The sequence below is a fragment of the Chrysemys picta genome, chromosome 19 (genome assembly GCF_011386835.1).
Source record: "Chrysemys picta bellii isolate R12L10 chromosome 19, ASM1138683v2, whole genome shotgun sequence".
In the NCBI taxonomy this organism is placed as follows: Eukaryota; Metazoa; Chordata; order Testudines; family Emydidae; genus Chrysemys; species Chrysemys picta.
In genome coordinates, this window is record NC_088809.1 from 7,757,684 (window position 1) to 7,785,163 (window position 27,480).

Consider the following 27,480-nt stretch of genomic DNA (forward strand, 5'->3'; position numbering starts at 1 on the left):
AGCAACATGATAAAAAGGGAGGCAGAAGGGATAAGACACGTGAAAAGGCTCCGAAGAAATGTAAAGCCAGGTGACTAAGCAGAGAGCTAATTGACATCTCTAAGACGGTGGCAACAGATTAATGCTTCCAGTGCTTTCAAGTTCCAGACCTTTACTTCCCACTTCTCTGGGTCAGCTCTGATTGGGGCTAATGAGGGTGGAGGAGAAAATGACCATTGAAGCAACACTCAGCCTGCTGTCAGAATGTCACCTAGATAAACTCTTCCTTGTGCTCGCTCACATCCTGTATTCAGAGTCACCGGTTGTTGTTTTCAGTATGCGTGCGCCCGGGCAGGGGATTTCCCTCCCATGCACAGGGGCCTTTTGACATTTCCTTTTAACTCTAGCACCCCGTTAATTGGCTGGATCCCTGGTACAAAGGATTCCAAAGGTTCTCTCTGGTAAATTAGACTTCTCTAATGCACACTAACCAGGCGAGAGGCTCTCAGCAGGCACCAGGATTGAAAAGCACAAGATGTGTTAATATTTATACTGCCCCGGGCTGTGGTCTGGGGGTTTAAATGATACCGACTGGCAGGGAGGCTTCCAGGCAGTCTGCCATGTTTAGCCATCATTGAACTGGCATTGTGGTAATTTGGAGAGGGCCCAGGGTCAGATTATTGGGCATGAAATGTAGAGGTCTTTAATTGTTTGATGGGACATTACTCCTTTGTATCAGATTATGAGAGGCTGGTCCCCCAGACGGTTGTCCTCCACTCACATTATCCAGCCAGGCTGTTGGAAAGATCAATATTTGTATTAATAATAATTATTTGTATTACCGTAGCTTAAACGCCCCAGCCAAGGTCAGGCACAGCACAAACAGAGTCCAGGCTCCCAGGGAGCTTGTCTCAAAATAGTGTGAAAAAGATCTTCCGCTGTGGAAAACCCTGCATTGCTCGGCGGGAAAGTAACCATTTGATTATCATTATGTACCGTTCAGGAGACCTGTCCCCACCCTCCCCTTGCGGTATCTGATCAGTCCAGTACAGCTTGTGTGCAAGCGAAGATTTAATACACAGTGCAACTTCATACAGGCCATGCGCACGCCCAGGCCGTGCGAATTCATGCAGTATCTTCTCTCTCACACTCACAAGCGCGAGGGAGCCTCCAGGCCGTACATTCACCCACCACAACCGTTCTTTGGAAGACATGCAGGAGCGAACGTGAATTCTACATGAAGGGCCTGATTCGCGCCACTGCTTTCCTCCAGCTTTAAGCAGGTGTAACACCCCGTCAATAATTAAGTCACTGAAAATCTGGGGGAGCACAGGACTAAATCAGGCTCTCCGCTTTAAAGAATTCTTAAATTCACATTTTTTGGCCTTTTGACTTTTCTTTTCTTTTTTAAACACACACACTTCTCCCGATTTTAAAATTAATTTCTCTATTTTTTGCTCCTCCTCCACCTCCGCACAGTAGGTGATGTGATTCTTCACTATAGAGACAGGGAGTAAGGGAAGAGCTCTGGCTGCTATAAAGCAAATAGGCCCTTGGCGAGGGGGGAAAAAACAGCCTCCGGAGCAATAAACAGATTTGGTGCTGAAGGCTGTGAGGGATGGATCCATCTGTGCTGCTGAGTCATGAAACCGACTGAAGGGAAATAAAAGCCACAGAACCGAGAGTTAAAGGGAAGTTTCCTATTAAAGATCTTGCTATTTTGAGATGAGGGGGACAACAAACCAGGAACTGAACTAAACGGGCCAATGTCTCAATGCTTTGGAGGCTGCAGCTAAACCATGTATATCTCGGCCTCTGAAGCTTGCAATGGGCCTGCATTCTAGGGGCATGCGTTCCCATCTGAATTTACTTCCGATACTATAAACTTTCGAGATCATACTGGCCCCTCTTATGTTGGCCCTCCCGACGTCAACTCAATCTGAACCCCATTTGGCTTTTAGAAACACACACTGCCTGCTTCACTCGTCCATCTAGTCCCTCCCTGAAGGGACTTCCATCGTGCCCATTGCTGCAGTGTTTGAGCACCTCCCCCACCCCTGTGAGGTAGGGGGTATTAGCCCCATTCTGGGGATCAGGAGCTGAGGCCTTGAGAGGCTCAGTGACTTGTCACTCAGGGTGCATGTGACGGAGCTGGGAACTAGACCATGTCCACCTGACTCTCCGTCCGGTGCCTTAACGAGGAGACTGGTGAAGGTGACAGGAGGTAGTGGCTGGCTGCCCATTTCTGCAGTGGATTAATCGTGCGTGCTCTGCTCTCTCTTTCCTGCGCTCTTGTTTCCAGTGTCTAATATACATGGAGAAAAACGCCAACACTGGACCTGGCGATGTCATGAACACTGGTCAGGTTAAAGAGAAGCATGGTCAGCGCTGGGAGATGTAGGGTTCTGTCCCTTGCTCTGCCACCAACTACCTGGTTGGCCTTGGATAAGTCTCTGGGCCTCAGTTCCCCTCTCTATAAGACAGGGACAAGGATACTGCTCTGCCGAACAGGAGTGAGGAGGTTTAACCGGCTAATGTCTGTAAAGTACCACAGAAAAGCCAAGTCATATTCCTGTGATTTTGCCCAGGGAGCCGTCCGCAACGGGGGTGGTTTTGAAATTGTTACGGGCAGCAGGCGAAAGCGAATCGAACATAAAAGCACGCGCAGGTGAATGCATCTCTAATGGTGCCAGTCGGATGAAAATAGGAGTTTCAAGAGGCAATCTCCAGAACTGCATGCAGGGGACAATCACGGTACATGGCCACAAGAGAAAATGGGCTTGGATCTTGAGCCTTCAGCTGCTTAGTCCCTAGGAAGAAGTGCTGTCCCTTTAACAGCCAGCCACTCATGAGTTTGCCTCACTCTGCTTTGGGGAAGAGCCAGGCGAACTGAGCCTGTAGAACCGTATCTTGGTAACTAACACACACACACACACACACAGAGCTGCTAACATTGAGGGGAGGGGAAAGAAGGAGGGGCTGTCACAGGCTGGGAGCCGTGAGATCAGATGTCAGCAGCTCAGGGAGACATTCCCAGGAAGGGAAAAGTGCTGCTCATTCATCACCCTGCGCTGGGACAGCCTGGACCACAGCTGCTCTTGTGGAGAGGAAGCAACCCAGGAAGGGAGCTGCTGGGGACCCTGTCGATGTCTCCCAACACCAGGGTAAGAGATAAACACAAAACAGCGGGACGTTTTAGGCTCCAGAGATGAACTCTTAAAGAAACTAACTGATCTGGAAGGTATTATTCATCTGCGCTACCCAGGTGCTGGGCGAAAGGTTAAGCTGTTTGCAAAAATATAGATATTCAGTTGTAACAAATATTAAATGCATCAGTGAACAAATATTCAGCCCTGGTGTTAAGAAGTCAGACAGCAGCAGGGAGGGAGGGGGGGGGCTGAGGGAAAGGGGAGGGATTGAATAGGAATCCTAGGTGATTGCTGAAATAATCCGAGTCTAGTCCATTCATAAACGCAGTCAATTTGGAAATTTGAGCCTCCACCCTGGAGTGTGGTCAAGGGGGCCTCTGGGGAGAAGACAAAAAGATCCCAGCAGTGTCAAAGCTGCCCCTCCTTCGCCTCCACCACCGTCTTACTGCTTGGAGTTTGCACATGCCTGGCAGTCTCCAGTGTACATTTCCCCAGTGATGTCAAGGAGGCACCTCTGGAAAGACAGGGGCCTAATGTGAAAAATCAACTGTGTGTGCAGTTCCCAGAGGGGACTCATCTCTGTGCTGCCAGTGTATTGCCAAAGGTACCACTCGCTGGGAGGGAAGAGAGATTAAGGAGGAACTGGAAAAGGGAGGGGGGAGAATATCATCCATTGGCAGTGTAATCCCCAGGGGTGTTAGACAATCGGACACACTGCCCTGCCCATGCGGGAGGGAGTGAACTTGTTTTGTGGGGTTGCAAAGGATAAAAAAGTAAATGTCTCCTAGTTATATATTTTTCCTCCTTAAACCCACCTGACATTTATAGGGAAGTTGTTAATGAAACTGACCAGCAAGATGTCCAACCCAGGAGCGTTATTTTAATGGTTACAATTAAAGCCGCAACAGATGTGTCCATAACTATAGGGGTATTTAGATAGAATATACCTGTACTGAACTTATTCATTCTTAAGCTGATCTAACCTTGTTTTAATTTGTGATGTACTGCCAAATGCCTGCACTTTATCGGAGCCCTCATACCCACTTTGATGCACTGTTCATTTGCAGCTTGCAGATGCTATTTTAAGTCATGTTTGTAAAACTCTTTGCAACTATTCGTAGGGTTGGGTTTTTCGTGGCATGTGTAATCCTCATCCAGAGCCTAGGCTGGGGCAGGAGGGGCACACTAGATAGATGTTTGCTGCTGCATTTATTATAGTTGAAGGCAAAGCAATATTGAGCTAACCCTCCGTCTCTTTCTGTGAAGGCAAATAGGCTCCGTCCCCTAGGCTACCCCTATTGCTCTAGCCAACACCTTGCTCATCAGGGGCAAAGCCATGAAGGATGGGGGCATTTACTTCTCTCTCTATGGGGCCACACTTGCACCTTGGAAGTCAATGGGCGTTTTGCTGGATTGGTTATTTGGGAACCAATCAGCTGCCCAGCCTGAGTAGCCAGGTCAACTCAGTGAGGGATTGTGGTGGGGAGAAGGGTTCCTTCCCTCATGCCCCGAAGTAGCAGAGGCTGCAGTTCACTCCACGGAGCCTTATGTAGCTTCCCTGTAGGGCAGAAGGTGGGAGAATCTGTGTAGCACTACTAGATCCTCCATGATTACTGTAATTGAGACTAACACACTGTCCTGGGGGCTAGTGGACAGAGAGAACAAATACCATGGGACCAAACCTTGATGTCCTTGTTCAGTCCTGACTCAGGGTAAACTCCCATTGGGTCCACTAGGACTGGATGAGGACCTGGGCCCCCTGACTGGCAGAACTGAACAGCAGGCCTGTTACTGTTTTACACTGCCTGCATTGTGGGGCCAGTGACTAGATTCCATCACGTGGGAGGATGGGGTGCAGATATTCACTGGGGTGAACAGGGCTTCCAAGTCTTTCGCAGGAGTTTATCTAATACAGTGCAGCATAGGATAGCTCAGTGGTTTGAGCATTGGCCTGCTAAACCCAGGGTGTGAGCTCAATCCTTGAAGGGGCCATTAAGGAATCTGGGGCAAAATCTGGGGATGGGCCCTGCTTTGAGCAGGGGGTTGGACTAGATGACCTTCTGAGGTCCCTTCCAACCCTGATATTCTGTGATTCATCGCATTGAAATGATGAAGGGAAGATTTCAAGTTGCGTGCCTCTCCTTAACGTTCCCTTTGCTTTGCTAGTGCAACATGGCGAGCAGATAAGCACTTAAAAAAAAAAAACAACCCTCTGCAGTTCACAAACCCACCACAAGTACCAGGCTGGGGCTCCAGGTTAGTGGCTTGCAACAGCCAGTCCTGTCTCTCTTTCTGTTGTATGGGAATGCAATTTGCCCTTAGCCTTCCTGTGCCTCAGTACCCCATCTGTAAAATGGGGATAACTGCACTGCTCTGTCTCACAGGGAGGTTGGAAGGATGAACGCATTAAAGATTGTGAGGCGTACGACCCATAGACTGTCCATGCCAATTGCACAAAGTTGCCTATCCCTGGCATGTAATTCCAAGGGGTCAAAACTATGGAGCCTTTACTCATGCAAATAGACTCACTCAAACTAATAGGTCTAGTTGAGTGACTAAGTGCTTCTCCACGTGAGTAATGGTTGCACAATCTAGCCCAAGGTAAACAGGGTGGGGCAAATTCTGCTCACACTAGTGTAAATCCAGAGCAGCCCCACTGAAGGGAATGGAGTTATTCCAGATTTACACCGGAGTAATCAAAATCAGAATTTGGAACTTGTCCTTACTATAGAAACAGAGAGCTTTTGTTTCTCCCCCTCCTCAGTGCATCAGCTAAGGGCCTTACTGAAGTTAGAGACAGCACCCGCCTAGTCTCAACACAGTCGATTTCTGGCTCTCTCTGGGGTGCTCACTTTGATTTTGGGGGGGGAGGGGGGAGTCATCTGAAGGGACACTGGAGATCACGACGCAGAGTAGTGGCCCGATCCGTAAAGGCTGACCTCAGACCTGTGACTGCTGACGCAGATGGTCAGTGTCATTTTTGCGGAGGCTGGCACAGTTCTGACTACAAATGTCCCTCTGAGTTTTGCTAGCTGGATCTATTTCCCTGACTCAGCGTCAGGATCGCTGCTATGGGCAGGACTGATAATCGATGCCCGGTTTGTGGCGGGGATGAGATTGGAAAGGGATTATAATCTGTTCCGACTGGCCAGCAAATGAGTTTCTTTCATTCTGCAAACCCAGAATATTGGCACATGCCCTCTGTTATCTCATTACACATCCATTTTATCCATAATGAGGCAGCTATGGGAGGAGTGCAGGGGATAGCATTGAAAAGATACGGTCTGTTGAGGTACCTTTATGTCAAGCCAGGCCTACACCATCTTCTCTAATCATTTATTTCATCAACTGACCTCTGAGTTAGCAGGGAACAGATTCCTCTACGTTCACCTGAGCCACTGGGATACATGTGTCCACCTTCAGGCCCACTGGTGTGTCCCAGCTGAATAACTGATTCTCCTTTTATGTTGGTGTCATTCCACAGGGCCAAATTCTCTCCTGGTGCAAACTGGCCCAGTTTACAGCAGGAGAGAATTTGACCCATAAGCTTCCATCAGTGCAAGTCAGGCGTGAGACAAGGATCAAACCAGGTGTGTTTAATTCCCTCCTGCCTGATAGAAGAGCTACAGTTTCTTTGCCACATGCACAGCATTTGCAGTCTCTATTTTGGGACTCTGCTAAGAGAATTTCTTCTCCTCCCCTCCAACCCCAGCAAAACTGAAACCAGAAATATTCACGCAGGCCAAAAGGTCTGCTTTGCACACTGGCCGTTTCTGTATCGACTTGGGCAGCCATTCAGTGCGTCGCATGTTTTGATTCAGGCGCTGATCCCGGTTGACATTTTAAAATGCCGAGAGTTGGAGGTAGGTTTTGTTGGGTTTGGTTTGAGTGCTCAAAGATACAGGCCTGTGGGGTGAAACGGAGCCTCTCTCCAGTCCGTGTACGTGTGCTTGAGCTTGGCTGTGGTGTAAACAAGCATTGAGGCTGCACCAGCAGGGCAACCACACCCAAAGAGCTGCGGGAGCGGGGTGGAAGGTTAACGGCCATGAATGCAAACAAACAGACCTGCACCGAATTTGACAGGGACAGTAACTAGCCGAGAGGGAGAGGCCTGGCCCCTTGTTGTTGCACCTATGCATTGACTCCAGACGAGTCATCCAACTGCCACAGTTCACCAGCATGGGTAGTCCAGGCTCCCAGTCCCATTAGGCCCAAGAAACAAAGCCACCTATGCCATCGGAGTGCCTCGTCCTCGCTTTATTTCCCCCGAGGCCTGTTTTTGCACATCAAATTGAATATGGCAAGTTTCCCACAAGCCCCTCCCCACCCCCCCTGCCATGCATGCTCACTTATTGCTTCAAAAAGGACATGCTGCGCGTCCATAAAGCAAACGGAAATTCAGAAACGTGAAGGCAGAGAGCTAGGCAGATGTGGTTCCTGCACTTAAAAATAACAAAGACATCTCCGGATTGCAGCACCAGGTCTCCTGCTGTTTGGAAAGTAAAGCGAGAAATAATTCGAACTGTAGCGTGTCAATTCCACCCTCCCCCCCCACACCCCATATAAGCATCACAGCACTAAAAATATAGCTGGAGACAGATGCCCCGTGAATTTCGCAAGCGGAACACAACCAAGTTCCAACACCAAGATTCACATTTAGAATCCGTTCTCATCGAGCCGTTTCCCCCCCTCCCCTGTAAAAACAACATGCTGGTTTGAGTCCGCTGCCAAGTGCTCTCAACAAGTTCAGCATCAGCAGCTCCTCTCTCTCACCCGCATCATAGTTTTGCTGGTTCAAGAAACAGGACAAAAAGCAGACGGGGAGGTTGGATTACCTCGAATTTCTCTTTGTCAAACAGTGCATGGTGGAGCTCTTCCTGTTGGGAGTGGGGCTTTTTGGTTTTGGGTTTTAAACAGTAATTCGCAAGGCCAGGCATTTCTAATCATGAAGGAAGTAGGAATTCATTCACCGTTAGTTCTGAGCAACCGTCCATTCAAGTAGGAGTTTGTGAAGCCTTAAGCAGGCAGGGAATTATCTGCAGGGCACCACAGACTAGGCGAGATGCAAGAGGGACCTGTCCTTGCTTGGCCCAGCATGGCACCGTGAGAAGCGTTTGCTGCCACGTGTAAGCCCTATTTAAAAAGAACTGATTCAAACTAGCTTCACCTCCTCTCTCCCCAAACACCCCCCCCCTCCCCCATCTTGCTGAGCGAGTGACCTCATTCCTTAGACCCACTGCTGCAAGGGGGAGGCCAGGTGGCATGAGTTTCATAATGGTTTATTACTGCTCTAATTTTGGAGGCTGCCTTGTGCACACATAACAGCCCCCCCCTCGCCCCACCCTGCCCTTCTTTCAGCTGTCGGTGGGATTCCTCACTTCCTGTCCTGAACTGCTGCGTCGCTTTGACAGGGCGTTTGCCAACAGCTGCCGCCTATACCCCAGAGGTGGTTGCATTCCAATGATTAAAACAGCAGTTCCTCTACCCCAGTGAAATTGGGCAGGGAGGGGGATCCATTCGTTCACTGGTAAAACACTTAACGTTCCTCCAATAAAGAAGGGTGGTTATTAGCCTGTGCATATTCAGGCGCAGTTCGTAGCATTTGGGGATTGATTTGGATGAGAAACAGCGGGAAAGAGCTTGCTCATTTCCACTCAATGTTGTAACAAATCTGTAGCCACCTAGGATTTCATGCTTATCTCTGTGTGGTGCACTTGGGACTTCACAGCAGCATGGGAATGGGATAAAGCGGAGCCGGAGCTCTGTCCAGACAACAGAGCTCAGATCCGCTTGTTCCAAAACACTCTGTCACTGGAACTAAAGGAGAAACCTCCTTTAGCAGTGAGCAATATAGGCCCTATGACACTCAGATGAGCAGTTCTGACTCTATCCAGCCGAGGACACTGTAATTATATCTTTACATACATACACACAGACACACACATAGACACACACCCCAATTCCTTACAGTTTCATTGATTAAACATTAGGGAACAGGCTCTTCGTTGATGCCGAATAGTGCCTTACTGCAGCAGCAGTTCCGCTGAAGAAACTGGGATTAATCATAGAGCAAAGTAGTACTCAGGGTAGATACAGGTAGCAGAAGCTCGCCCCACCTCATCAAGTTATTCCAGCAAGTGCTAAGTGAAAGCCACACTTGGACACTGCTTTACAAATCATCAGGGGAAAACTAAGTAGTGATGGGATTGGGATTCTCAGATTGGGAAAAGCAAAGTAGCGATGCTTTCCTAAACTCCACCCACAACCCAAACGCCACCCCCTGGGGAGGACAAAATGAGGTGCACAGCTTCAGAATAGGATTGGCCTCCTTCTCTCTTTGCATATTTTGACAAGTAATGAAATGGGAAGCAATGCTGATATTAAAATCATCATCATTAGGCTTCAGAGTTGAGGTAGTTCACACCTCTGAGGTGTTTTAGGCTGCCTGCAGACTCAGGCAGACATCACTGCATTATTGCATCGGATTCACCTTATTTTTCTTTTTAAATGAAAGTTTAGATTCTGGAGTCCCCTGATACAGCCACCAGGGCTAAGTATTGACTCGCTAGGTCACTGCAAGCTGGCCCAATCCAAGCCTGACATTCTCTCACATGACGTGGCAGTGGTGTGTCACTTTACAGGAGGAGGCTGGGCCTGAAGCCAGAAGTTCATAAATACCAATTCTGCTTCAAACCTTTATGTTCAAATAAAAATCCATTGGCTTCTTGCCTTGGGAGGCTCCCGCCCAGAGCCAAGTGGCTGCGGCACTCAGAAGTTTGTAAATATCAGCACATGCTGTGTTACCACCCCCTCCTACTCCCCAGCCTCAATCCCTTCCCAGCCTCTGCAGCTCCCGCATGGGGAGACGGTGTCAGCACCTGGCAGGATCCAGCTATCAAGTGGGAAAAAAGCAGCCCTGACAGGTCCTATTCCTCAAAGCGGAGAGGAGGGATGCGATGTCGCATGCAGGGAACACAATGTACCGGTGGGGAGAGCTCAGTTTAGCTCAGGGGGAAGATACTACTGCAACCACTGAGGGATATTTCCAAAGCAGCACACGCGCAGAACGCTTTGGGTCATCGGAGAAAACGTCATCTGCCAAAAATCCCAATCCCAAATCCCCGAACCACACCCTTCCACTGAAATCCCTCCCCAAAACTCCTCTCGCTTGGGCCACCCAGGGTTGCTCAATGAGAAAGCGAAAAGCCAGCACCGTGTGCATGTGCCTGCACAGGGTAACCGCAGGATCTTATCGCACCTCTTGCCTTGCCGCCTGCCCCACTTTCTCGTTGCTTGTTGGGGCCTGTCTAACTCTAGACTGCAAGCTCCTCGGACCGGTTCTGCAGAGTGCCTGGCACTGAAAAAGAGCAGGGACAATCGGGGACTCAGCCCTGGCTCGGCCACACTTTATATTAAAGGGGCATCAAGGCTAGGAAACTTGCCCTTGGGTCTGATGAAGTGGGCATTCACCCACGAAAAATTATGCTCCAATACTTCTGTTAGTCTTAAAGGTGCCACAGGACCCTCTGTTGCTTTTTACAGATTCAGACTAACACGGCTACCCCTCTGATACAAGGCTAGGAAACTCACCCAATTACTAGATATTTCAACAGCGAGTGAATCCAATAGCTAGAGTTAAAAATAATAATAATAATATATGGTGATATACCTATCTCATAGAGCTGGAAGGGACCCTGAAAGATCATCAAGTCCAGTCCCCTGCCTTCACTAGCAGGACCAAGTACTGATTTTTTGCCCCAGATCCCTAAATGGCCCCCTCAAGGATTGAACTCACAACCTTGGGTTTAGCAGGCCAATGCTCAAACCATTGAGCTATCCCTCCCCCAACTGCTTAATAAATTGCTTATAGCTGTCTATAATATACACCATGGATGGCCTTTAATCACCTACAACAGGCCTGTATTATGTTTTTCCCATTGATTAGTCCGCCATTAACCCATATAAGCCATCTAGAAATGTACCCTGAATAGAAAGCATGACCCATTGCTCTTTAGAGCCACAGCACAAGGCAAGAAGTGAGACTCTAGCCCTAGTCTTCACGAGGATTTCCCACGCCAGCACTAAGCTGTGCTTGTGTGAGCCAGAAGCAGGAGTGTTCACTCCCCATGGCATCTACCCCTGCCCTGCAGCTGCGCTGGCCACTGGGGAGTGTAGTCAGGGCGTAGCTATACCCTCGCTAGGTGGCTGCACTTCTCATTTGGACACAGTCACAAGGCAGCAGGTCTCACACCTTACACTGCACCCGAGATGTGCATGCAAATGTCCTGGTATGACACAGCGCTGCGTGTGCTTAATGCTTCTGTGCGCCCTTCTAAGTTACAGCTCCCTGTGGTTACCTTGATCTATGTAAATCAGGGTTGGCCTCCTAATTAAGCACCTGGACCTACAGGAATCCAATTATGTAACTCCCCCCTGAAGGTTTTGCTATCACTTTCAAGATGTTTCACAGAGCCAGTTATAAGCTACCAAGAGCCTAGTTTAAAAGGGCAGGTCTGCTCTTCCAAATGACTCTGTAGGAAGTGGCACCCTCCTAGCGGAGAGACCTGCTCCCTGTGTGCTTTTTTACTTCCATTAACCCTGCAAAGCCAATTCAGCTATGAGACAGCGAGCTGGAGTCTACTTCTTTCTTACGTGCCATTCACAGACTTGTTTACTACGCTCCAATCAGTTATGCCTGTGCAAACCGAACAAAGGCAATGGAGCGCATATTTTGATGGCAGCCAGGTTACATTGGTGTCACTGAGGGTGCACAGGTCACTGCTGTCCTGCAGAACATTCATTGCGAGTGACAATGCATGAGAAGGAAAGAACCCAGCTTGACTCTCAGATCTCTGGCTAAATTTGTTGGGTGGGAGGGTGAGGAATTCTTTATGTTTGCGGACTGAGCAGATCTGATATGAATTCACTGAGAGATGATAAATGTGGAACTTCAGGAGGTCATGTTCACACAGTCTCGGTTTCCAGAGTAGAGTCATGCTGTAAACTCAACCCTAAAACCCTGGGGAACTGCTAGCCTGTTTTACTTGTACTGAGGTATGCAGTGGTGCTTACGAGCCCCCATCACGGACCAAGCCCCCACTGTGTTAGGCACTGTACAAAGACGGAACAAAAAAGATGGTTCCTGCCTCCAAAAGCTTAGAGTTTCTGAGTTAATGGATGATTTTCAGGAATGAAAACCAGTTGGCCCCATTCTGCACTGACTTATCCTCCAGGTTACCCAATTCACTTCTACTCAGCAAGTCAGCACAGAATTTGGTTCAAGGCTTGCACCATAGACCTCTGAGCATTCATTTAGACAGAGACACAACCAAGGCCTTCTCCATCTTTTCTAAAATGATTTCACTTTTACCACCTGGTTTCCATTAACTCTCTTTCTTGACTGACTTGCTTTTCTCCCATCACAAGGTTGTACGGATAGGTTCTGAATCAGCTATAACCCTTGTGGGAAGAGTTGAGGTATCATCACTGACAGCTCAATGAACACATCAACTTTTACCCAAAGGCAGCAAAAGCAAAAGCCAGCGTAGGACGTTGGATGCATTTAGAAAGGAACAGGGGACTAAGCCATGAATACTGAAATGGCGTAATTGTGGGAATCCACAGTATATCCACACCTCACACTCCACACCCCAATTTCACTCACTTATAGTTTGTCACTTTGTCATCCCGTGTCCCACCCCCCATCAATCCATTGCTTACACACAGGATGGTGGGATATGGTGGGCCAAGCCATTATGGGTTTCATGGATCAAGAAAATGTTACGAAGCCACTGCTGGGGCAGAAGCTTCTGCCCAAGTATGTGACTGTCTGTGGGATACTCCCGCCATCCTCACATTCCTGCTGCTCCGATATAGGGTGAGCAGCCTGCCCTCCTAGAACTTTAAAATTGTATCTTTGCAAACAGTGAGGGGAAAGGAAGAGAGAGGCCCAGCTGTGCGCGTGAATCTGACCCTGCTCCCGTGGGCATAGAAGAACCTGCCACTGACTTCATTCAAGCAGAAGGTTTTCGAGGCAGGCTGTCCACTGACACACATTTTAAACACCACTATCCAAGAAAAGCAGCAATTTTTGCTGCTTAGCCTGGCTCAGAAGAGCCCCGAGCAGACTAGCTCACTCCGTGCCTACAATATTGACTCTCCTCTTTACCACAGTATGAGTGCCCATTTGTCATGTTTAAAATGAATAATTTAATCTCTCTTGGGAGAAAGGGAAGATCCGGCTTAAATAGTGACATTTCACACATCCGGGCCACTAACCTGATTAAAACTCCAGATAGTGCTTCAGGAAAGGACCAGGGACATAGTTTCCTTTCTCTCGGGGAAAGCTCGATCCTCTAGATTTAGTTATTTCCCCAAATGGAACCACAAGGGGCTTATTGCAAGTAACTCAGGGTCTGAGACAGGCTTTATACTTATTTAATAAACACCTCACTTTTCTGTGCCTATGTTCATCCATAGATCTCAAAGCATTTTACAAAGGAGGTCAGTATTGTTCTCTCCATTTCACAGACACAGAAACTGAGTCACAGAGAAGAAAGTGACTTGCCCATGGTCACCCAGCAGGCCAGTGGCAGAGCCAGGAATAGAACCCAGCTCTTCTGAGTCCTAGTCCAATACTCTATTAATGATTTTTAAGCCAAACTATGCTGTTCTTAATTTGCCTTTTGAGCCTTTAGGGAGTGCGCCGGTCACGTTTTCAAGCATTTTTCTGCACCCTTGATGTAAAAACTTCCTAGTTGTAAAAACAAAAGCAGAGCTCCTCATGCAATCACAGGATTTCAGGAAACGGAGCCATCAGACAGACTCCTCAGATGTCACACGACTTGCAATAAAAGAGCTGGCAACAGAGAGTCAATTTCCAGAGTTCGGCACCCAACACGCATATAGCTTGTAGGAAAATCTGACCACTTATTTTGGTGCCTAAATGCAAACTGATTTCTTTCAAAGCTCTGGCCCAGAGGGCGAGTGCTGGACCCTGCTGAAAAATCCCAGCTTCAGCGTTTGGTGGGTGCGTACACACAAATCCCCAGGCATATCAACGGAAAGCTTTGATTTAGGTCCCTCATGTCAGCCTGGAGAAGCTTAGAGGCACTAGAATTTGCACACATTTCCCTGGCTGACTGTCTCACCCCAAATCCACAGCGATTGCCAACAGTCTCTGTGCGTTAAGCAAACGGTGCCAGAGCAGCAACCCTGGGGAGATTGAGAGCCACCATCTAACCACAGAACTGGCAGTAATGCAAAGCATCCTTCATGCTGTTTTCTTAGCGTATCTCGACCCTGATTCAGAGAGTCCTCTGCCTGTCCGCTCAGGCGCACACTACTCCTTCAAGACTCTCCGACCATAGGAAACCACATACCTGTTAGCTGGTACATAAAATGCACGGCCAGCTGCGCCTGGTGTCCATGTTTGGCTGAGTACCTCAGAGGCTGTTGTCCATGTTGGCAGGAGGCAGAGTGGCTGTGAAGCCCTTATGATGGGGGAAGTAGCACAGAGGTGAACTCTCCTCTGGGAGCTGAGGATCTGCCAGACTTTCTGCAGAAATCCACACCCCAGGGCAGGGCTGAGGGGACTCAATCACCTGAGAGGGACCTGGAGCCTTTGAATATGGGACCTTCTCACAACACAGCATCAGCCGGGCTCCTCCCTACAGCCCCTTAAACACATGTGGAAGTGCAAGAATCCACCAATCGCTGCTGGAGGGGAGGAGCTTGCTTCTGTTCCCTCCCGCCCCCCCATTTCATAAGGGCCAAAGCAGCACACCCACCCCGTACAGCCCACTGATATGGTGGCCAACAGCCTTTCCTCAGGTGGCTCCCACCAAACACACGTGGGGAGTGTTCGCTTCCGGGGGTGAGCGCTGGGCTGGCCAAGACTTGATAAGAGCCCAGAGCAGAGGTCTCCAAACTCTGGGGCATCCTCCCCTACAAGGGTGTGGAGGAAGGTTCAGGGTTGTGTGTGGCGAGGCCTGGGCCAGACCAGGGGGGCAAGGCGGGAGCGCCACCCAGGCCCGCTCCACCCCCAGCCATGGCCCCAGCTCCTGGCCATGACTCCACTCTTGGCCCCAGCTTCGGCCCCCAGCTGTGGCTCCGCTACCGGCCCCAGTCCCTCCACCAGCCTCAGCTCCCGGCCGCGGTTCTCTTCCCAGCCCCACCCCTACCCCCAACTGCAGTCCCAGCCCCCTTACCCCTGTCCACGGCCCGCTCCCAGCTCTGGCTCCCAGGGTGGGCATGACCGTGAAAAGTTGGGGGACCACTGGCCTAGAGGCTCCCTGTGGATTAGTGGTTCTGTGCTGTTGTGACACAAACTGCCAATAAGAACGCAAATCAGGGCCCACTGCCAGATGGAAAACTGTCCACTAATTAGCATGAGGCCATCAAACAGCCATCAGCTGGCACAGCGTCCTAGCCACTACTGGGCTGGACAGACCAGCTCTGGCTCAGTGGCCGAGAAGAGAAGGATTCCACCTACTGCCCTGCACCGTCACCCCTTTCCTCCCCAGTGCTATTCACTTTTCTAGAACACAGAAACCCCTCCTCTTTTTGAAACTGAATGGGGTAGTTTGCTTGAAAAACAACCCTCAAAATAATAGTTCTGTGCAACTGGCCCATGGCCCGTGTGCCTTTATTAACGCTGTCTCAGAACTACCCCGGGGTAGGTTTGAAAAGACAGACAGCTTCACCGAATGCAGTGGTGCATCATTCATTCAGAGGAGGCTCCCAGCTCCTGCAGTGCAATGACACCTTAGTAGCCAACCAGGTGGAAGACACGTGGGTCTCGGTGGATGTATTCTGCTGTCAGAGTTCAAAATAAAGTGGGGGGTTTGGGCCAGTGATTAGCGATCCGATATGCACGCCGGGGAACATCTCTCTCCTGGAGTCTTCCTGTGGTTAGGAACAACGTCAGCACTGCTCGCTCTTACGGGAGGGAGCCAACGAGGGCCAATACTCTAGTGACCGTGGAAAGTACGTGGTTATGACTGGGTGGGATTTTCATGGGTTCATTGATTTTTAGGCCAAAAGGGACCATCACGATTATTAAGTCTGACCTCCTGCATAAAGTGAATGAGATTTGGGCAGATAGGCCCAGGTACTCTAAAGATATTTCGAATCCTAACTTGCATTGATTTCAGCGGGAGTTAGGAGTCTAAATATATTTATGGACTTGGGTCTTAACTCCTTTAGGAGCCTTCATTGGGGATTTTTAAGAGCCGGTTGAACAAACACCTGTCAGGAACGGTCTAGATAACACATAGTCCTGCCTTGAGTGCAGGGGACTGGACTAGATGACCTCTCGAGGTCCCTTCCAGTTCTATGATTCTATGAAAATCCCACATTATATAACCAAGCAAGGACAAGCAAAACAAAGAGGAGGAATGAGACGTAGAAGGCAATTTTCACTCCCCAGCCTACTTTCCCTAGCAGAAGCGTTTCAGGCACTTGAGAGAAGAACAGGGTGATTCAGGATGTGTGAAGGGGCAAAGCGAACTGCTCCACTTCCTGGGGTGAGAGCTCATAATAGGGTCTGTGCAGCCCAGTCCAAAGAACGGCGTTTAGTGTCCCTGTGCGAACAGCTGAACTCCTGTCTGAGGGGATGAGCATGCCTGCGCTGGACACGGCCTGCTTTGCTCACGCTCTGAATTTTTTATCTTATGTCATTGGATTAGTCGGAGGCTTGGCTGCCTGCTTAGTGCATTTGAACATCAGCAGCTCTTCTCCCCGTAGTGTTAAGCTAGCTGCCGGTGGAAAGATCCCCCTGCCCTTTTCTACGGGGTACGGTCATAGGGACTCTTGTGTCCGGAGCAATTGTGTCCGAGTCCAGAGGGGAGTGAGAAAAATAACGGGCTTTATAAAGAGAGTAATTCACCTGAGTTCAGGGGAAACTGCCATGGCAACCATTCAGTGAAGACTTGGGCCTAAGAAACTCCACTAGCCAAAGGAAGGCACAAGCTTTATAATAAATTGTGCGTGTGTGTGTACACACACACACACACACACACCCCCCGTGGTCAGCAGAGACACACACACACACACACACACCTACCCCCCCCCCCCCGTGGTCAGCAGAGACGCCCCTGCACCAATGCCATGGCCCCTTGCTAAAAGAGGGACTGGGGCATAATTATCTGCCCCCAGCCAGCGCATTACAGTTACACCATCAAACAAACTCTTATTGGGGGAGTCCAGGAAACAGGTCCTTAGCGCTCAGAAGTTGCATAGCTCAGTGGTTTGAGCATTGGCCTGCTAAACCCAAGGTTGTGAGTTCAATCCTTGAGGGGGCGGTTTAGAGATCTGGGGCAAAAATCTGTCTGGGGATTAGTCCTGCTTTGGGCAGAGGGTTGGACTAGATGACCTCCTGAGGTCCCTTCCAATCCTGATAGTCTATGATAACCCTTTCATGATAGGGGCTGTAGATCAAAATAGGGTCCCTGGGCCAGTGCTCACTGATTAACGGCAGGTATGACATTCCCCCCCACTACTTTGCTATGGCTGCCAGGCTGTGCAGGGGCCTTCTGCTGCTTTGGGGAGCCGGGCAGTGCTCACTACCACTCCCAGGGAACTGCGTACATGACCATACTATCCGAGGAACCGGCCCATAACTGACGGCACTAGATATGCTAGCACATTATGTTGGACGCTGTCCAGGTTCCTTAATCTAGGGGCTGTTCTGTTAAATTTACTGCGGCGAATAGCTACCGCGATGGAGCTAAACAGACCTTTATTGTCTATTGATTTTATCCTCTCATTTTTCCAAGCAGGGCAGTGTCCTGGGTACTCCATGGGCAGAACCACCATCAGTTTTGTGAATGTCAAATAGCCCCACATGACAATAACGAATGTGTATCTGGTGAGGCATACGAGCAACATCACACATTAACCCGCAGCAAAACATCCCCACAACTGACTGACTGGAATTTTACACGGGCTGGGAAAGGCCATCTAAGGCTAGATGCTACAGGAAACCCGCTGCACTGAACACGCAGGCAGCTTCATGCAACACAAGCTGGTGTGTGGTTTACGAAGCAGGACTAGCTTGCTGAGTGTAAAAGTACTAATAATTCGGTGTCTGCAGAAAGTGGCTTCCTGAAAAGCAGCAGCCCGTCTAACGCAGGCACTAGGGCACGGGGCTCAAGCGGTTTGGCTCTCTCATGGGAGCGGCCTGAGACTGGCACGTTGCGCTGTCTGGTTGGTCGATCCGCTGGCTCTGGCCAATGAAGTGTTGTTTATGGCGAGAGCTGTGCCGCGGGGATGGCTCTGGAGGCTGGCAAGGGGATTTGGGAGCATTCAGCAAGGAGTAGTGCAACAGGATGCTCCCATGGGGGCAGCAGGGATCAGACCCAGGACCTCTGGATCTGAAAGCACGAGCCTCCACTCACTGAAGTCCACAACGACTGGACAGACTCAAACTTCTAGCTGATTCAGCCACTACAGTGAGACAGAGAGGCACCCTGAGCAAGCACAGGTTACGCAAGGTTGCGTGTTCCAGTCCAGCCCAGGTCACTGGGGACAGAGTTGTTAATAGGTGGGGGCCCATATGACACAAGGTGGTGGTCACGCTCCTGTTCCCAGTAGACAGATGGCGCCATCGGCAAAGCCAGTGTCTGCCCAGAGCTTAAGGACTGAAAGGGCCTTGGAGTCTGACCTCCCCTCTCACTTGGAGGAGGGATCACGCCACGTCATGGCTGGGGCTCGTTGGCAAAATGTGGATGTTACCCCTAAATATGTGCACAAATCATCATGATCCAAATGGGCTGAGTGGCAGGGTAAGGGGCTTAAAAAATGCCAATGCCAGTCGTGCTAGCCAGGTAAGTGTATTCTGCTGTAATTAGCCACAAGGTGTAACGGCCTCACTCCTGCCTCTGGAAAGAGCTGATGGGTCCAGCTTCATAGTTAAGACTGACAAGCCCTCGCCCCTCCTTGACGCCACTGTTTTTTGGAACAGAAGATCTGATCTCTACTAACCGTATTATCTGTTGTCACCTTCACTGCTGGAAGGAACCCCTTTGCCAAACTGACCCCTAGCCAACTGCTTGTTCTAGGCTCGGAGGGGAAGCGCGTGGCAGTCCGAACCGGATTATGGCTGCACGGTCTCTCAGCAGAGCCCACGTTTTGTAACCCAACTGAAAACAATTGGGTGGCTGCTGGAGCAGGTGCCTGCCATCACTTTGAATCTCAGCAGCATATTTGCATGTTGCCACCACTGGCAGTCAAAGATAAAGGCCATCCAAAGGGGCGTTTGCTGAGTTTTACACATCCTTCCGCAAAGGAGATGTGCACTGGTTTTAAACAATCCTATTCTCCTGCCTCCAGCTAGCTTGTCTCAGTTGCTAAGCCACAGTCAGACAACATTCAGCATGCTCCGTGCCTCTGAGTAGCAGCGAAGGTGCATTAAGGTACTCTTCGGCAAGGGATGCCTTTTCTAACATAACACAGCCATCGTCACTGGGCTGCAAGCTAGTGTCATGGACAGCAGGGGTAGAACTCTGATCCTCCCTGCCCCCAAAAGACAGGAGCCTCTTAGTCTAAAGGAGAACCCCCGTTGCAGTAGAAAGTGTATGAAACGCAGTTGAGCTGTTCTGAGTTCTGTCCAATAGAGGGCAGTGATATACCTGCCCCTTTGCCAGTTTCACTCCAATATTTAGAGGCAGGATACACATCAGGTATCCTTTGGGATCTTTGACTGCCTGCATCAGGCGGGTGTAGTTATTTATATAGCACGGTGGATGTACAGGGCTCTTTCTGAGCGAAGAAGAGACGCACTTACAGCCTTTATTATGCCTGTTTGCACTGGCTCCCTGCCTTCTAAGCAGAAATCCCAGCAGCTCAGATCAGCCCTCCCTACTGTGCCTTTTAAAACTGGATCGCTGCTACAGGGGCGATCGTTCACCATTGAGTTTGCCTGCCCATTACATTGATTGGACACCTGACACCAGCCTACCATGTTTTATTTATCTCTCGAGATGGCTCCGAAGACCAAATCAGCTTTTCCTTTGCCCTCTGCTGTTCACCCGAGCTCCTTCCCAGTTCAAGCGCAGAATGCCGCTTGTGGGTAGTTAAAAATCCATGTAAGGAAAAAAAATTCCTTTCCTGCCTACCAGCTGAGTAACCCTCCCCGTGTAAGGCTAGAGCAATGCACAGTGCATCCGCCATAACCACCTCAAGCCACTTGCTCTTGGCACCCGTTAGAACGTGCTAGATCTTGGCTAGCTAAATGAAAAATAGACAAAAAGGGTAGCAGGGAGCGAAAACCAAAGGTGCGCAAGACTCAAAGCTTTTTCAAAGGAGGCCGTTACTCACTCTTTACCTTGGAGTTCATCCACACCGTAGCAGCATTTTCAAGAGGACAGCTGTGTGTTGGTTTTTACGTTCATCAAGTATTCTGTCATGGAGCTACATTATTTTTAGATTAGTCTATGTGAAAAGGGAGCTATTCCATTCAGATGACTTCATTATCATCTGACAACAAAACTAAGGCATTCGTGTCAAATTCCTGTAGCCAGCTGAGAAAAGCTGAACACTGAATTTGGCCTTGAGTCAACCGACTACAGCACTTTTATTCTCTGGCATTGAAACTCATTCGAATGCTTCTCTGTCACCAAACAGAGTCATGAAGTGATCATTTCCTCTTGCTGTAACCCTACCATAGAAAAAATGATACATGACACTTTAAAAAACCTACAAGGGAAAAAGGTTGGTCTGGAGATTAAAGCACTAGATTGGGATTCCGGAGATCTGGGTTCTATTTTCAGCTCCATCTACTAGAATTCGCTGTGTGACGTACAGCATGGAACAGTGAGACAGTTGTTTAAAGTGAGTCTCCGTTCCGCTGCTTCTATGATGTATCCCTTGGCCTATACAGTGTTGCCAATGCTCATGATATTTGATGCGTTTCTTAAAGCCTTCGGTCCTGGATTCATGTCATTAGGCGAGAATCTCAGCTTTCCCTTAATAATTATTAAAAAAAAGAAGTTTTTAGCCTTCAGAAATGCAGAGAAAAGGCTGAAAATATGATCCAGATGCACCCGAAAGGCTCAAAACCCAGAAAACCAAGTGAACCCAGCATTTATTCTGATCAGCTGGGGGGCCTGACTCATGATTTCGAATACTTTGGGCTGGCAATCCAGCGTTTATTTAGGATGTAAGCTCTTCTGAGGCGGAGCAATCTATTATCCTATGTACATTCAACACCCACCCTAATAATAGCAATTCCTTGTTCTTCTCCCAGTTCAGGTTTCGATTCACTATACCAACAGCAGCAGTGGTCGCAGTGCCTTAGCTGTGCCCCCAAAGGGAGAATTCCACAAAAGGAAAGGTTTCCCCTGAATGTAAGGGCCCAAGACCCTTCTTTTTCCATTCTTTATAATGTAGAGTCTGATGGGGATAATGCAGCAATTTTATTTCTTTGAGAAAGCTAGCTGACATACATGCTATTGCTGAAAGGACACAGCAGAAATGGCCAGACAGTTATGTAACATGTCACGGCCGCATACATAAACACCGCATCCAGGGCATTCGAACTCCAAACCATCAGCACCAAAAACTCAAGTCCTTACTGGTTGGAATAATGTAGTTAGCTGGGTGTGCGTAGCAAACTTTATCCTAACAGGAACAAGCTCCTAGACGGAGACAGTAGCACACATTAAATCAGCGTATTACAGATACATGCCAAAGAGCATACTGACACTGTGTCACTAGGTTATTGATAGGGCCCTACCAAATTCACAGCTATGAAAAAAGCATCACGGACCAAGAAATCTGGTCTTCCCCCCCATGAAATCTGTCTTTTGTGTGCTTTTACCCTATACTGTACTGATTCCACAGGGGAGACCAGCGTTTCGCAAATTGGGGGTCCTGACCTAAAAGGGAGTTTCGGGGGGGGGGTCACAAGGTTATTTTAGGGGAAGGACAACAGCCACCACTCTCTGGCCACCCAGCTCTGAAGACTGCACCCTGCCAGCAGTAGCACAGAAGTAAGGGTGGTGCCACCCTTATTTCTGTGCTGCTGCCTTCAGAGCTGGGTGGCCGGAGAGTGGCGGCTGCTGACCGAGGGCCCAGCTCTGCTGGCAGCAGAACAAAAGTAAGGGTGGCAATACCATACCATGCCATCCTTACTTCTGTGCTGCTGCTGAAGGCAGCCCTGCCTTCAGAGCTGGGCTCCCGGCCAGCAGCCGCCACTCTCCAGCTGCCCAGCTCTAAAGGCAGCATCACCTCCAACAGCAGTGCAGAAGTAAGGGTAGCAGTACCGCAACCCCCCCCTTCGCCACCCCAAAACTCCTTTTTGGGTCAGGCCCCCTACAATTACAACACTGAAATTTCAGATTTAAATCGCTGAAATCATGAAATTTACAATTTTTAAAATCCTAGGACCTTGAAATTGATCAAAATGGACCATGAATTTGGTAGGGCCCTAGTTATTGATGATCTAACTTATCCGCAGTACAGTGTTGAACACGAAATGTTATAGCACGCTTGTCTCTTTGATTCATAGATTTTAAGGCCAAATGGGACCACTAGATCATCTAGTCTGACTTCCCGTATGTCTCAGGCCATTAAATTTCACCCAGTTACCCCTGTACTGAGTCCAATAACTTGGTTTGACTAAAGTATAATTTGTGTTTGGCTAAAGCAAATCAATTCTTTGGATGAGTAACTCCCAACATCAGGCTGACGAGAACAGCTGCCAATTTCACCTCCAGACTTAGACTGTTGGAAGATGACCTGCAAATTATTAAAATAAACTAGGAATGTGCCTTTCTTTGCTTCTCTAGGGTCTATTGAGAAGGGCTAACAGGGTGGTGAGGAGGAGGGGAGGGAAAGGGTGTTGGAAAGGTTTTTTCATGGTTCTGCCTGGTGGGTTTATTTGTTTTTAATCTCTGAACTAGCAGGAATGCCCAGCTCTGGTCTTTGCTGGAGGAAATGCTGGCAGTCCCAGAGGCTGTGCACTGCTAGCTCAAAGCTTAAGTGAAGGGGGAGGGGTTCTCACGCCTTAACAAAAGCTTCCTTTCTCTGGTATATTAGTCATTGACATTAAAGAGGCATTAAAAAAGAATCCTAAAAGAATCAGTCTAAAAAATCCCTTCCCCTTGAACTCATTCAGCTTTCAGTCTCTTGGCTCCGGTAATGGCACCATTTTATTCGTTCTCCAGACAGTCTTCCAACCTGGACAGGACCTGACTTTCTACCATATGTGTGGGGACAATACACTTTCGGTCCAATTTAACTAGGATAAAGGGAACAGAAGGGGAATCCCCAAATGTTTATTTTCTTTGTAGGTGACCTATTTTAGATGGCTAAAAAGGGAGGGTGCATTTAAGAGGAAGGAGGTGCAAACCGTGTGTTTTTCACTATTATTTGTCACGTGGCCCAACTGTACGCACAAGACAGAAAGGCAGTCCCTGCCCTGGAGAGCTTACACCACCAGGGGGCGCTCCAAGGCATAGATAGGATTCTGCCTTTCTACATTGGAGGGCTGCTGTTATATCTGTCCCACTTACAGTGTTGCTTGTATTTTACAGGGTTAGTGACCAAGCAGAGAAAAGTTCTTCCTTATTAAAGCCTCCAGGCAAGACCATTTCCTTGGTAGATCACATCGGATCCCTTCCCATAATGGAAGCCTGAGAGCCAGGAAGCTCCATGACCTCCAGAAACCACCACACCTTACCACGAGTTCTGATGGCACCTCGAATGTTTACTGAAGGAGAACTTGGGGGCATTGCCCAAATCACCCCCTCTCTGTACCTGAGCAGGGGCAGCGTAGCCTCGAACCGACAACTGCTTCTGGCCCGGGGCATCACCTGCATAATCAATGCCACCATTGAGATCCCCAACTTTAATTGGCCCCAATTTGAATATGTCAAAGTACCTCTGGCTGATGTGCCCAACGCCCCCATCTCCCTATACTTTGACAGCGTGGCTGATAAGATACAAAGCATCACGCGGAAGCACGGGGCCACCTTAGTCCATTGTGCAGCTGGTGTGAGCAGATCGGCCACCCTGTGCATCGCTTATCTGATGAAGTACCACAAAGTGTCTCTGTTTGAGGCTTACAACTGGGTCAAGTCAAGACGCCCCGTCATCCACCCCAATGTGGGTTTCTGGAGGCAGCTGATAGACTACGAGCGGAAGCTGTTTGGGAAGACGACGGTTAAAATGGTACAGACGCCATATGGTGTACTCCCAGACGTTTATGAGAGAGAGGGGAGACACCTCATGCCTTACTGGGGGATTTAATGCAACTGCATCAACAGGAAGAATAAGAGCACAAGAGACTGGCTGTTCTGCATCTACCAGACTGGAGACATTCCCTTCTCTTTTGATAGCCAACTTTTAGTTCTTTACCATACAGCAGAACCTCGCTAATTGTCACGTCCCTAACCAGCAAGGCCAGTAATTCCCCAAAAACATATATATATATATATACACACACACACACACACACACGGAATCCTTGCCCTATCTTCCCTTAATTGAACATTACAGTGAGCTCTCTTTACTAAATTTAATTCTTCCACAAAACATCCCCTGCAGTCAGTTTACTAGTATACTACAAGTGAAGAACTAAAAGGCACTTGGCAGAATTAATGAACAAAGTACGCTTTGTGATGAGGTAGCCTGGATATTTCTTTACTAGCTTATTTTCTTCCGTGCAAAACCCCGTAGCCGATGAGCGGCACTAGCACAAAATGAACGAGCTCCACCTCTAAACTCCAATTCAATGTGTTTGTTTTATTAGGAGACAGGGAGGGAGGAGCGTGGAAAAGTGTTGCTAATGCTGTCATTTTCTTTCAATACCATAGTGGCTCTTAGTATATAGTGTTAGAGATCGTTAGCCAGCTTTTTAAATCTTTATAAATAGTTAAGCCAGTCAAAGCCTGTCATAAATACAATAATTTAAGCAATTAAGACAAATGAATGCTGCCACGTCTCTCCCCCGCCCCGCCCCCCCCCATTCCACACCAAGGTAGCAGCTCCTGCAAGCATTTATACATCTGAATAATTTTATGTACATGAGTAAGTGTTTGCATGATTGGGGAGCAAACAACAGAGCTCATTTCAAAGTGAAGACCAGTACAGAAGTGATAGGTTAACCTTTCCCACACTGGCCAGTCAAATTAAGCTTTGACTACACGGCTACCCTCCCAAAGGGGTTGAGCTGTATTTTTTAGTATTCAGTCAACCAGTAAATAGTACGTAGGTAAATCTGCTTGATAACTTAGCTGTAAGTATAGTCATGATCTGCCTCAGATCTTTTCCGATTCACAGTGTTATGGCCTCCAGGATTATGTTGCATTCCTGAATTTTTCTAAGCAAAATATGTTAATCTGTTAAACCTCCAGTACAACGGTGTCTTTATTGAGAAGTCTTTGCTTTGTTTTGGTTCTGATGAGAGGAAAAAAAAAGATTCTAATCTGAAAAGTGGTAGAAGATACTAGATGATATGGACCGTTGAGACGTGAGTATTATCCACATCCTTGCACATCACTATTGAACAAACATAGCTGGAACATCGAAAGAACAAAGCAAGTAACTTACTCAACAAGACTGTTTGTGTCCTTCCTTGTATCTCTAAAAGAGGAAGATGCAGCTTTCTGGATACATAGAGATAGATAAACTGATTTAAATGAGAGACTATACTTGTAAAAAATAATCTTAATAAAGATTAAAACTAGAACCCAGGAGTTCCTGTTCATAATCGGGCTCTTACCATCTCTGAAGTTCCAGCAACAACACTGGTTAAGCTTCAATAGTAATGTTAATACAAATCACAAATACAAATGCATTTTGATTAAACCTTGTAATAAGTTACCAGTAACTTGACTAAATTGTGTACACTAAATCTAGATCTTCAAGACACACTAACATAGACCTCTCACTACAGAAAAGCCAGGCACTGAATTTGGCTCATTACCACATTTTTATCCTCTGGAGTTGTATTGGAATTTCTGAAATGCTGATATTCTGGTTTAAGAAAAGTATTGGAAGTGATTGATGTGTTTGTCATAATGGTTTGTTGCACCAGACAGTGTAGAGTCTACAACGTAGTGGACAGGATTCTGGTCTTCCAGGGTGAATCAGAACTACTGAAAACAATGAAGTTGTCCCTTGTGAAAAAACTGTTTAAATGGGATCAGAATCAAGTCTCTGTAAACTGAGCTGCACATGCATCAGTGGGAAAACAAAACCTAAATGGATTCATGATAGAGGGTTGGCCTGAATCCAAGAGATACACTTTGATTAATTCAGTACTGGAAATAAGTTTTCAAATGAACTGTGAAGATCTGAATTTCACCACAGTGGGCAGGTACCACGTGCTGAAAATCATCTACTGGGAAAAGAAAATGCTACATTAGCTTCTAGCGTCAGATTCAGTGTCCAATGAAGTCAATGGAATGACTCCCATTGAAGTCAGCAGCCAATGAATTGGGCCCCAAGGCCTCTTACTGCGTTTGGTGGGATAATGGTGCAAAGAGATATAAAAAGGGAGAACTCCGCTTACCTTTTGAGGCATAGAAAGGAGAAGCATCCACGGAAACCACATCAGCTGTAGGCTCAACACATATATGTACCCAAGGTTTCGGGCATAATGAGACCACTGTTAAAACGACGTGGTTATAAAATACCTTAACGCTCTCAAGAGCACAGATATTTAAAGTGTCCCAAATGGTTATTTTTTTCTTACATGTGTACACCCAATTCCACTGCAAACCCTTCTTTACATTTCTCTCTATTAACTGTGGTGGGTTTAGACAAAACTGCAAGTGAAAAAGGGTGTTAACAAAAATGGAACATTGCCTTACTACACACACATTTATGAAGCCTGGCATTTAGCTAGCCATCTATCAATACAAGTATCTTCATGTGCTTCAAAAATGAACAAATTTAGGCTCAGTTCCTCAGTGTGGGAGGGAAATTTCTTTCCCCTTTTTAGAATCATAGAAATGGAGGGCTGGAAGGGACCATAAGATGTCATCTAGTTCACCCTTTGTGCTGAGGTAGGACAAAGTACACCTACACCATTCCTGAGAGGTATTTGTCTAACCTGTTCTTAAAAACCTCCAATGACAGGGATCTGACAACATCCTTTGGAAGCCTATTGCAGAGTTTAAACACTCTTACAGTTAGAAAGTTTTTCCTAATGTCTAACCTAAATCCCCACTTGCTGCGGGTAAAGCCAATTTCTTCTTGTCCTACCTTCAGTGGACATGGAGAACAATTGATCACTATTCTCTTTAAAACAGCCCTTAACATATTTGACGACTCATCAGGTCTCCCCACCCCAAACTTTTCTTTTATCAAGACATAAAGACGCCCAGTTTTTTTTCTACCCTTT

General features: G+C 47.9%; 1 protein-coding gene across 1 annotated transcript; it reads left to right on the plus strand.

Moving 5' to 3' along the window:
• Positions 1–3,003: 3,003 nt before the first annotated feature.
• DUSP14 (dual specificity phosphatase 14) lies at positions 3,004–25,821 on the plus strand. The gene is made up of 2 exons (XM_008178829.4): positions 3,004–3,143; positions 23,666–25,821. Exon 2 carries the CDS (start codon positions 23,784–23,786, stop codon positions 24,378–24,380), a length of 597 nt encoding a protein of 198 aa, XP_008177051.1. The 5' UTR covers positions 3,004–3,143; positions 23,666–23,783; the 3' UTR covers positions 24,381–25,821.
• Positions 25,822–27,480: the final 1,659 nt, after the last annotated feature.

Bases quoted from the DNA above. Each gene is read 5' to 3' on its own strand.
- DUSP14 (XM_008178829.4), top strand. From the start codon at position 23,784: ATGACCTCCAGAAACCACCACACCTTACCACGAGTTCTGATGGCACCT.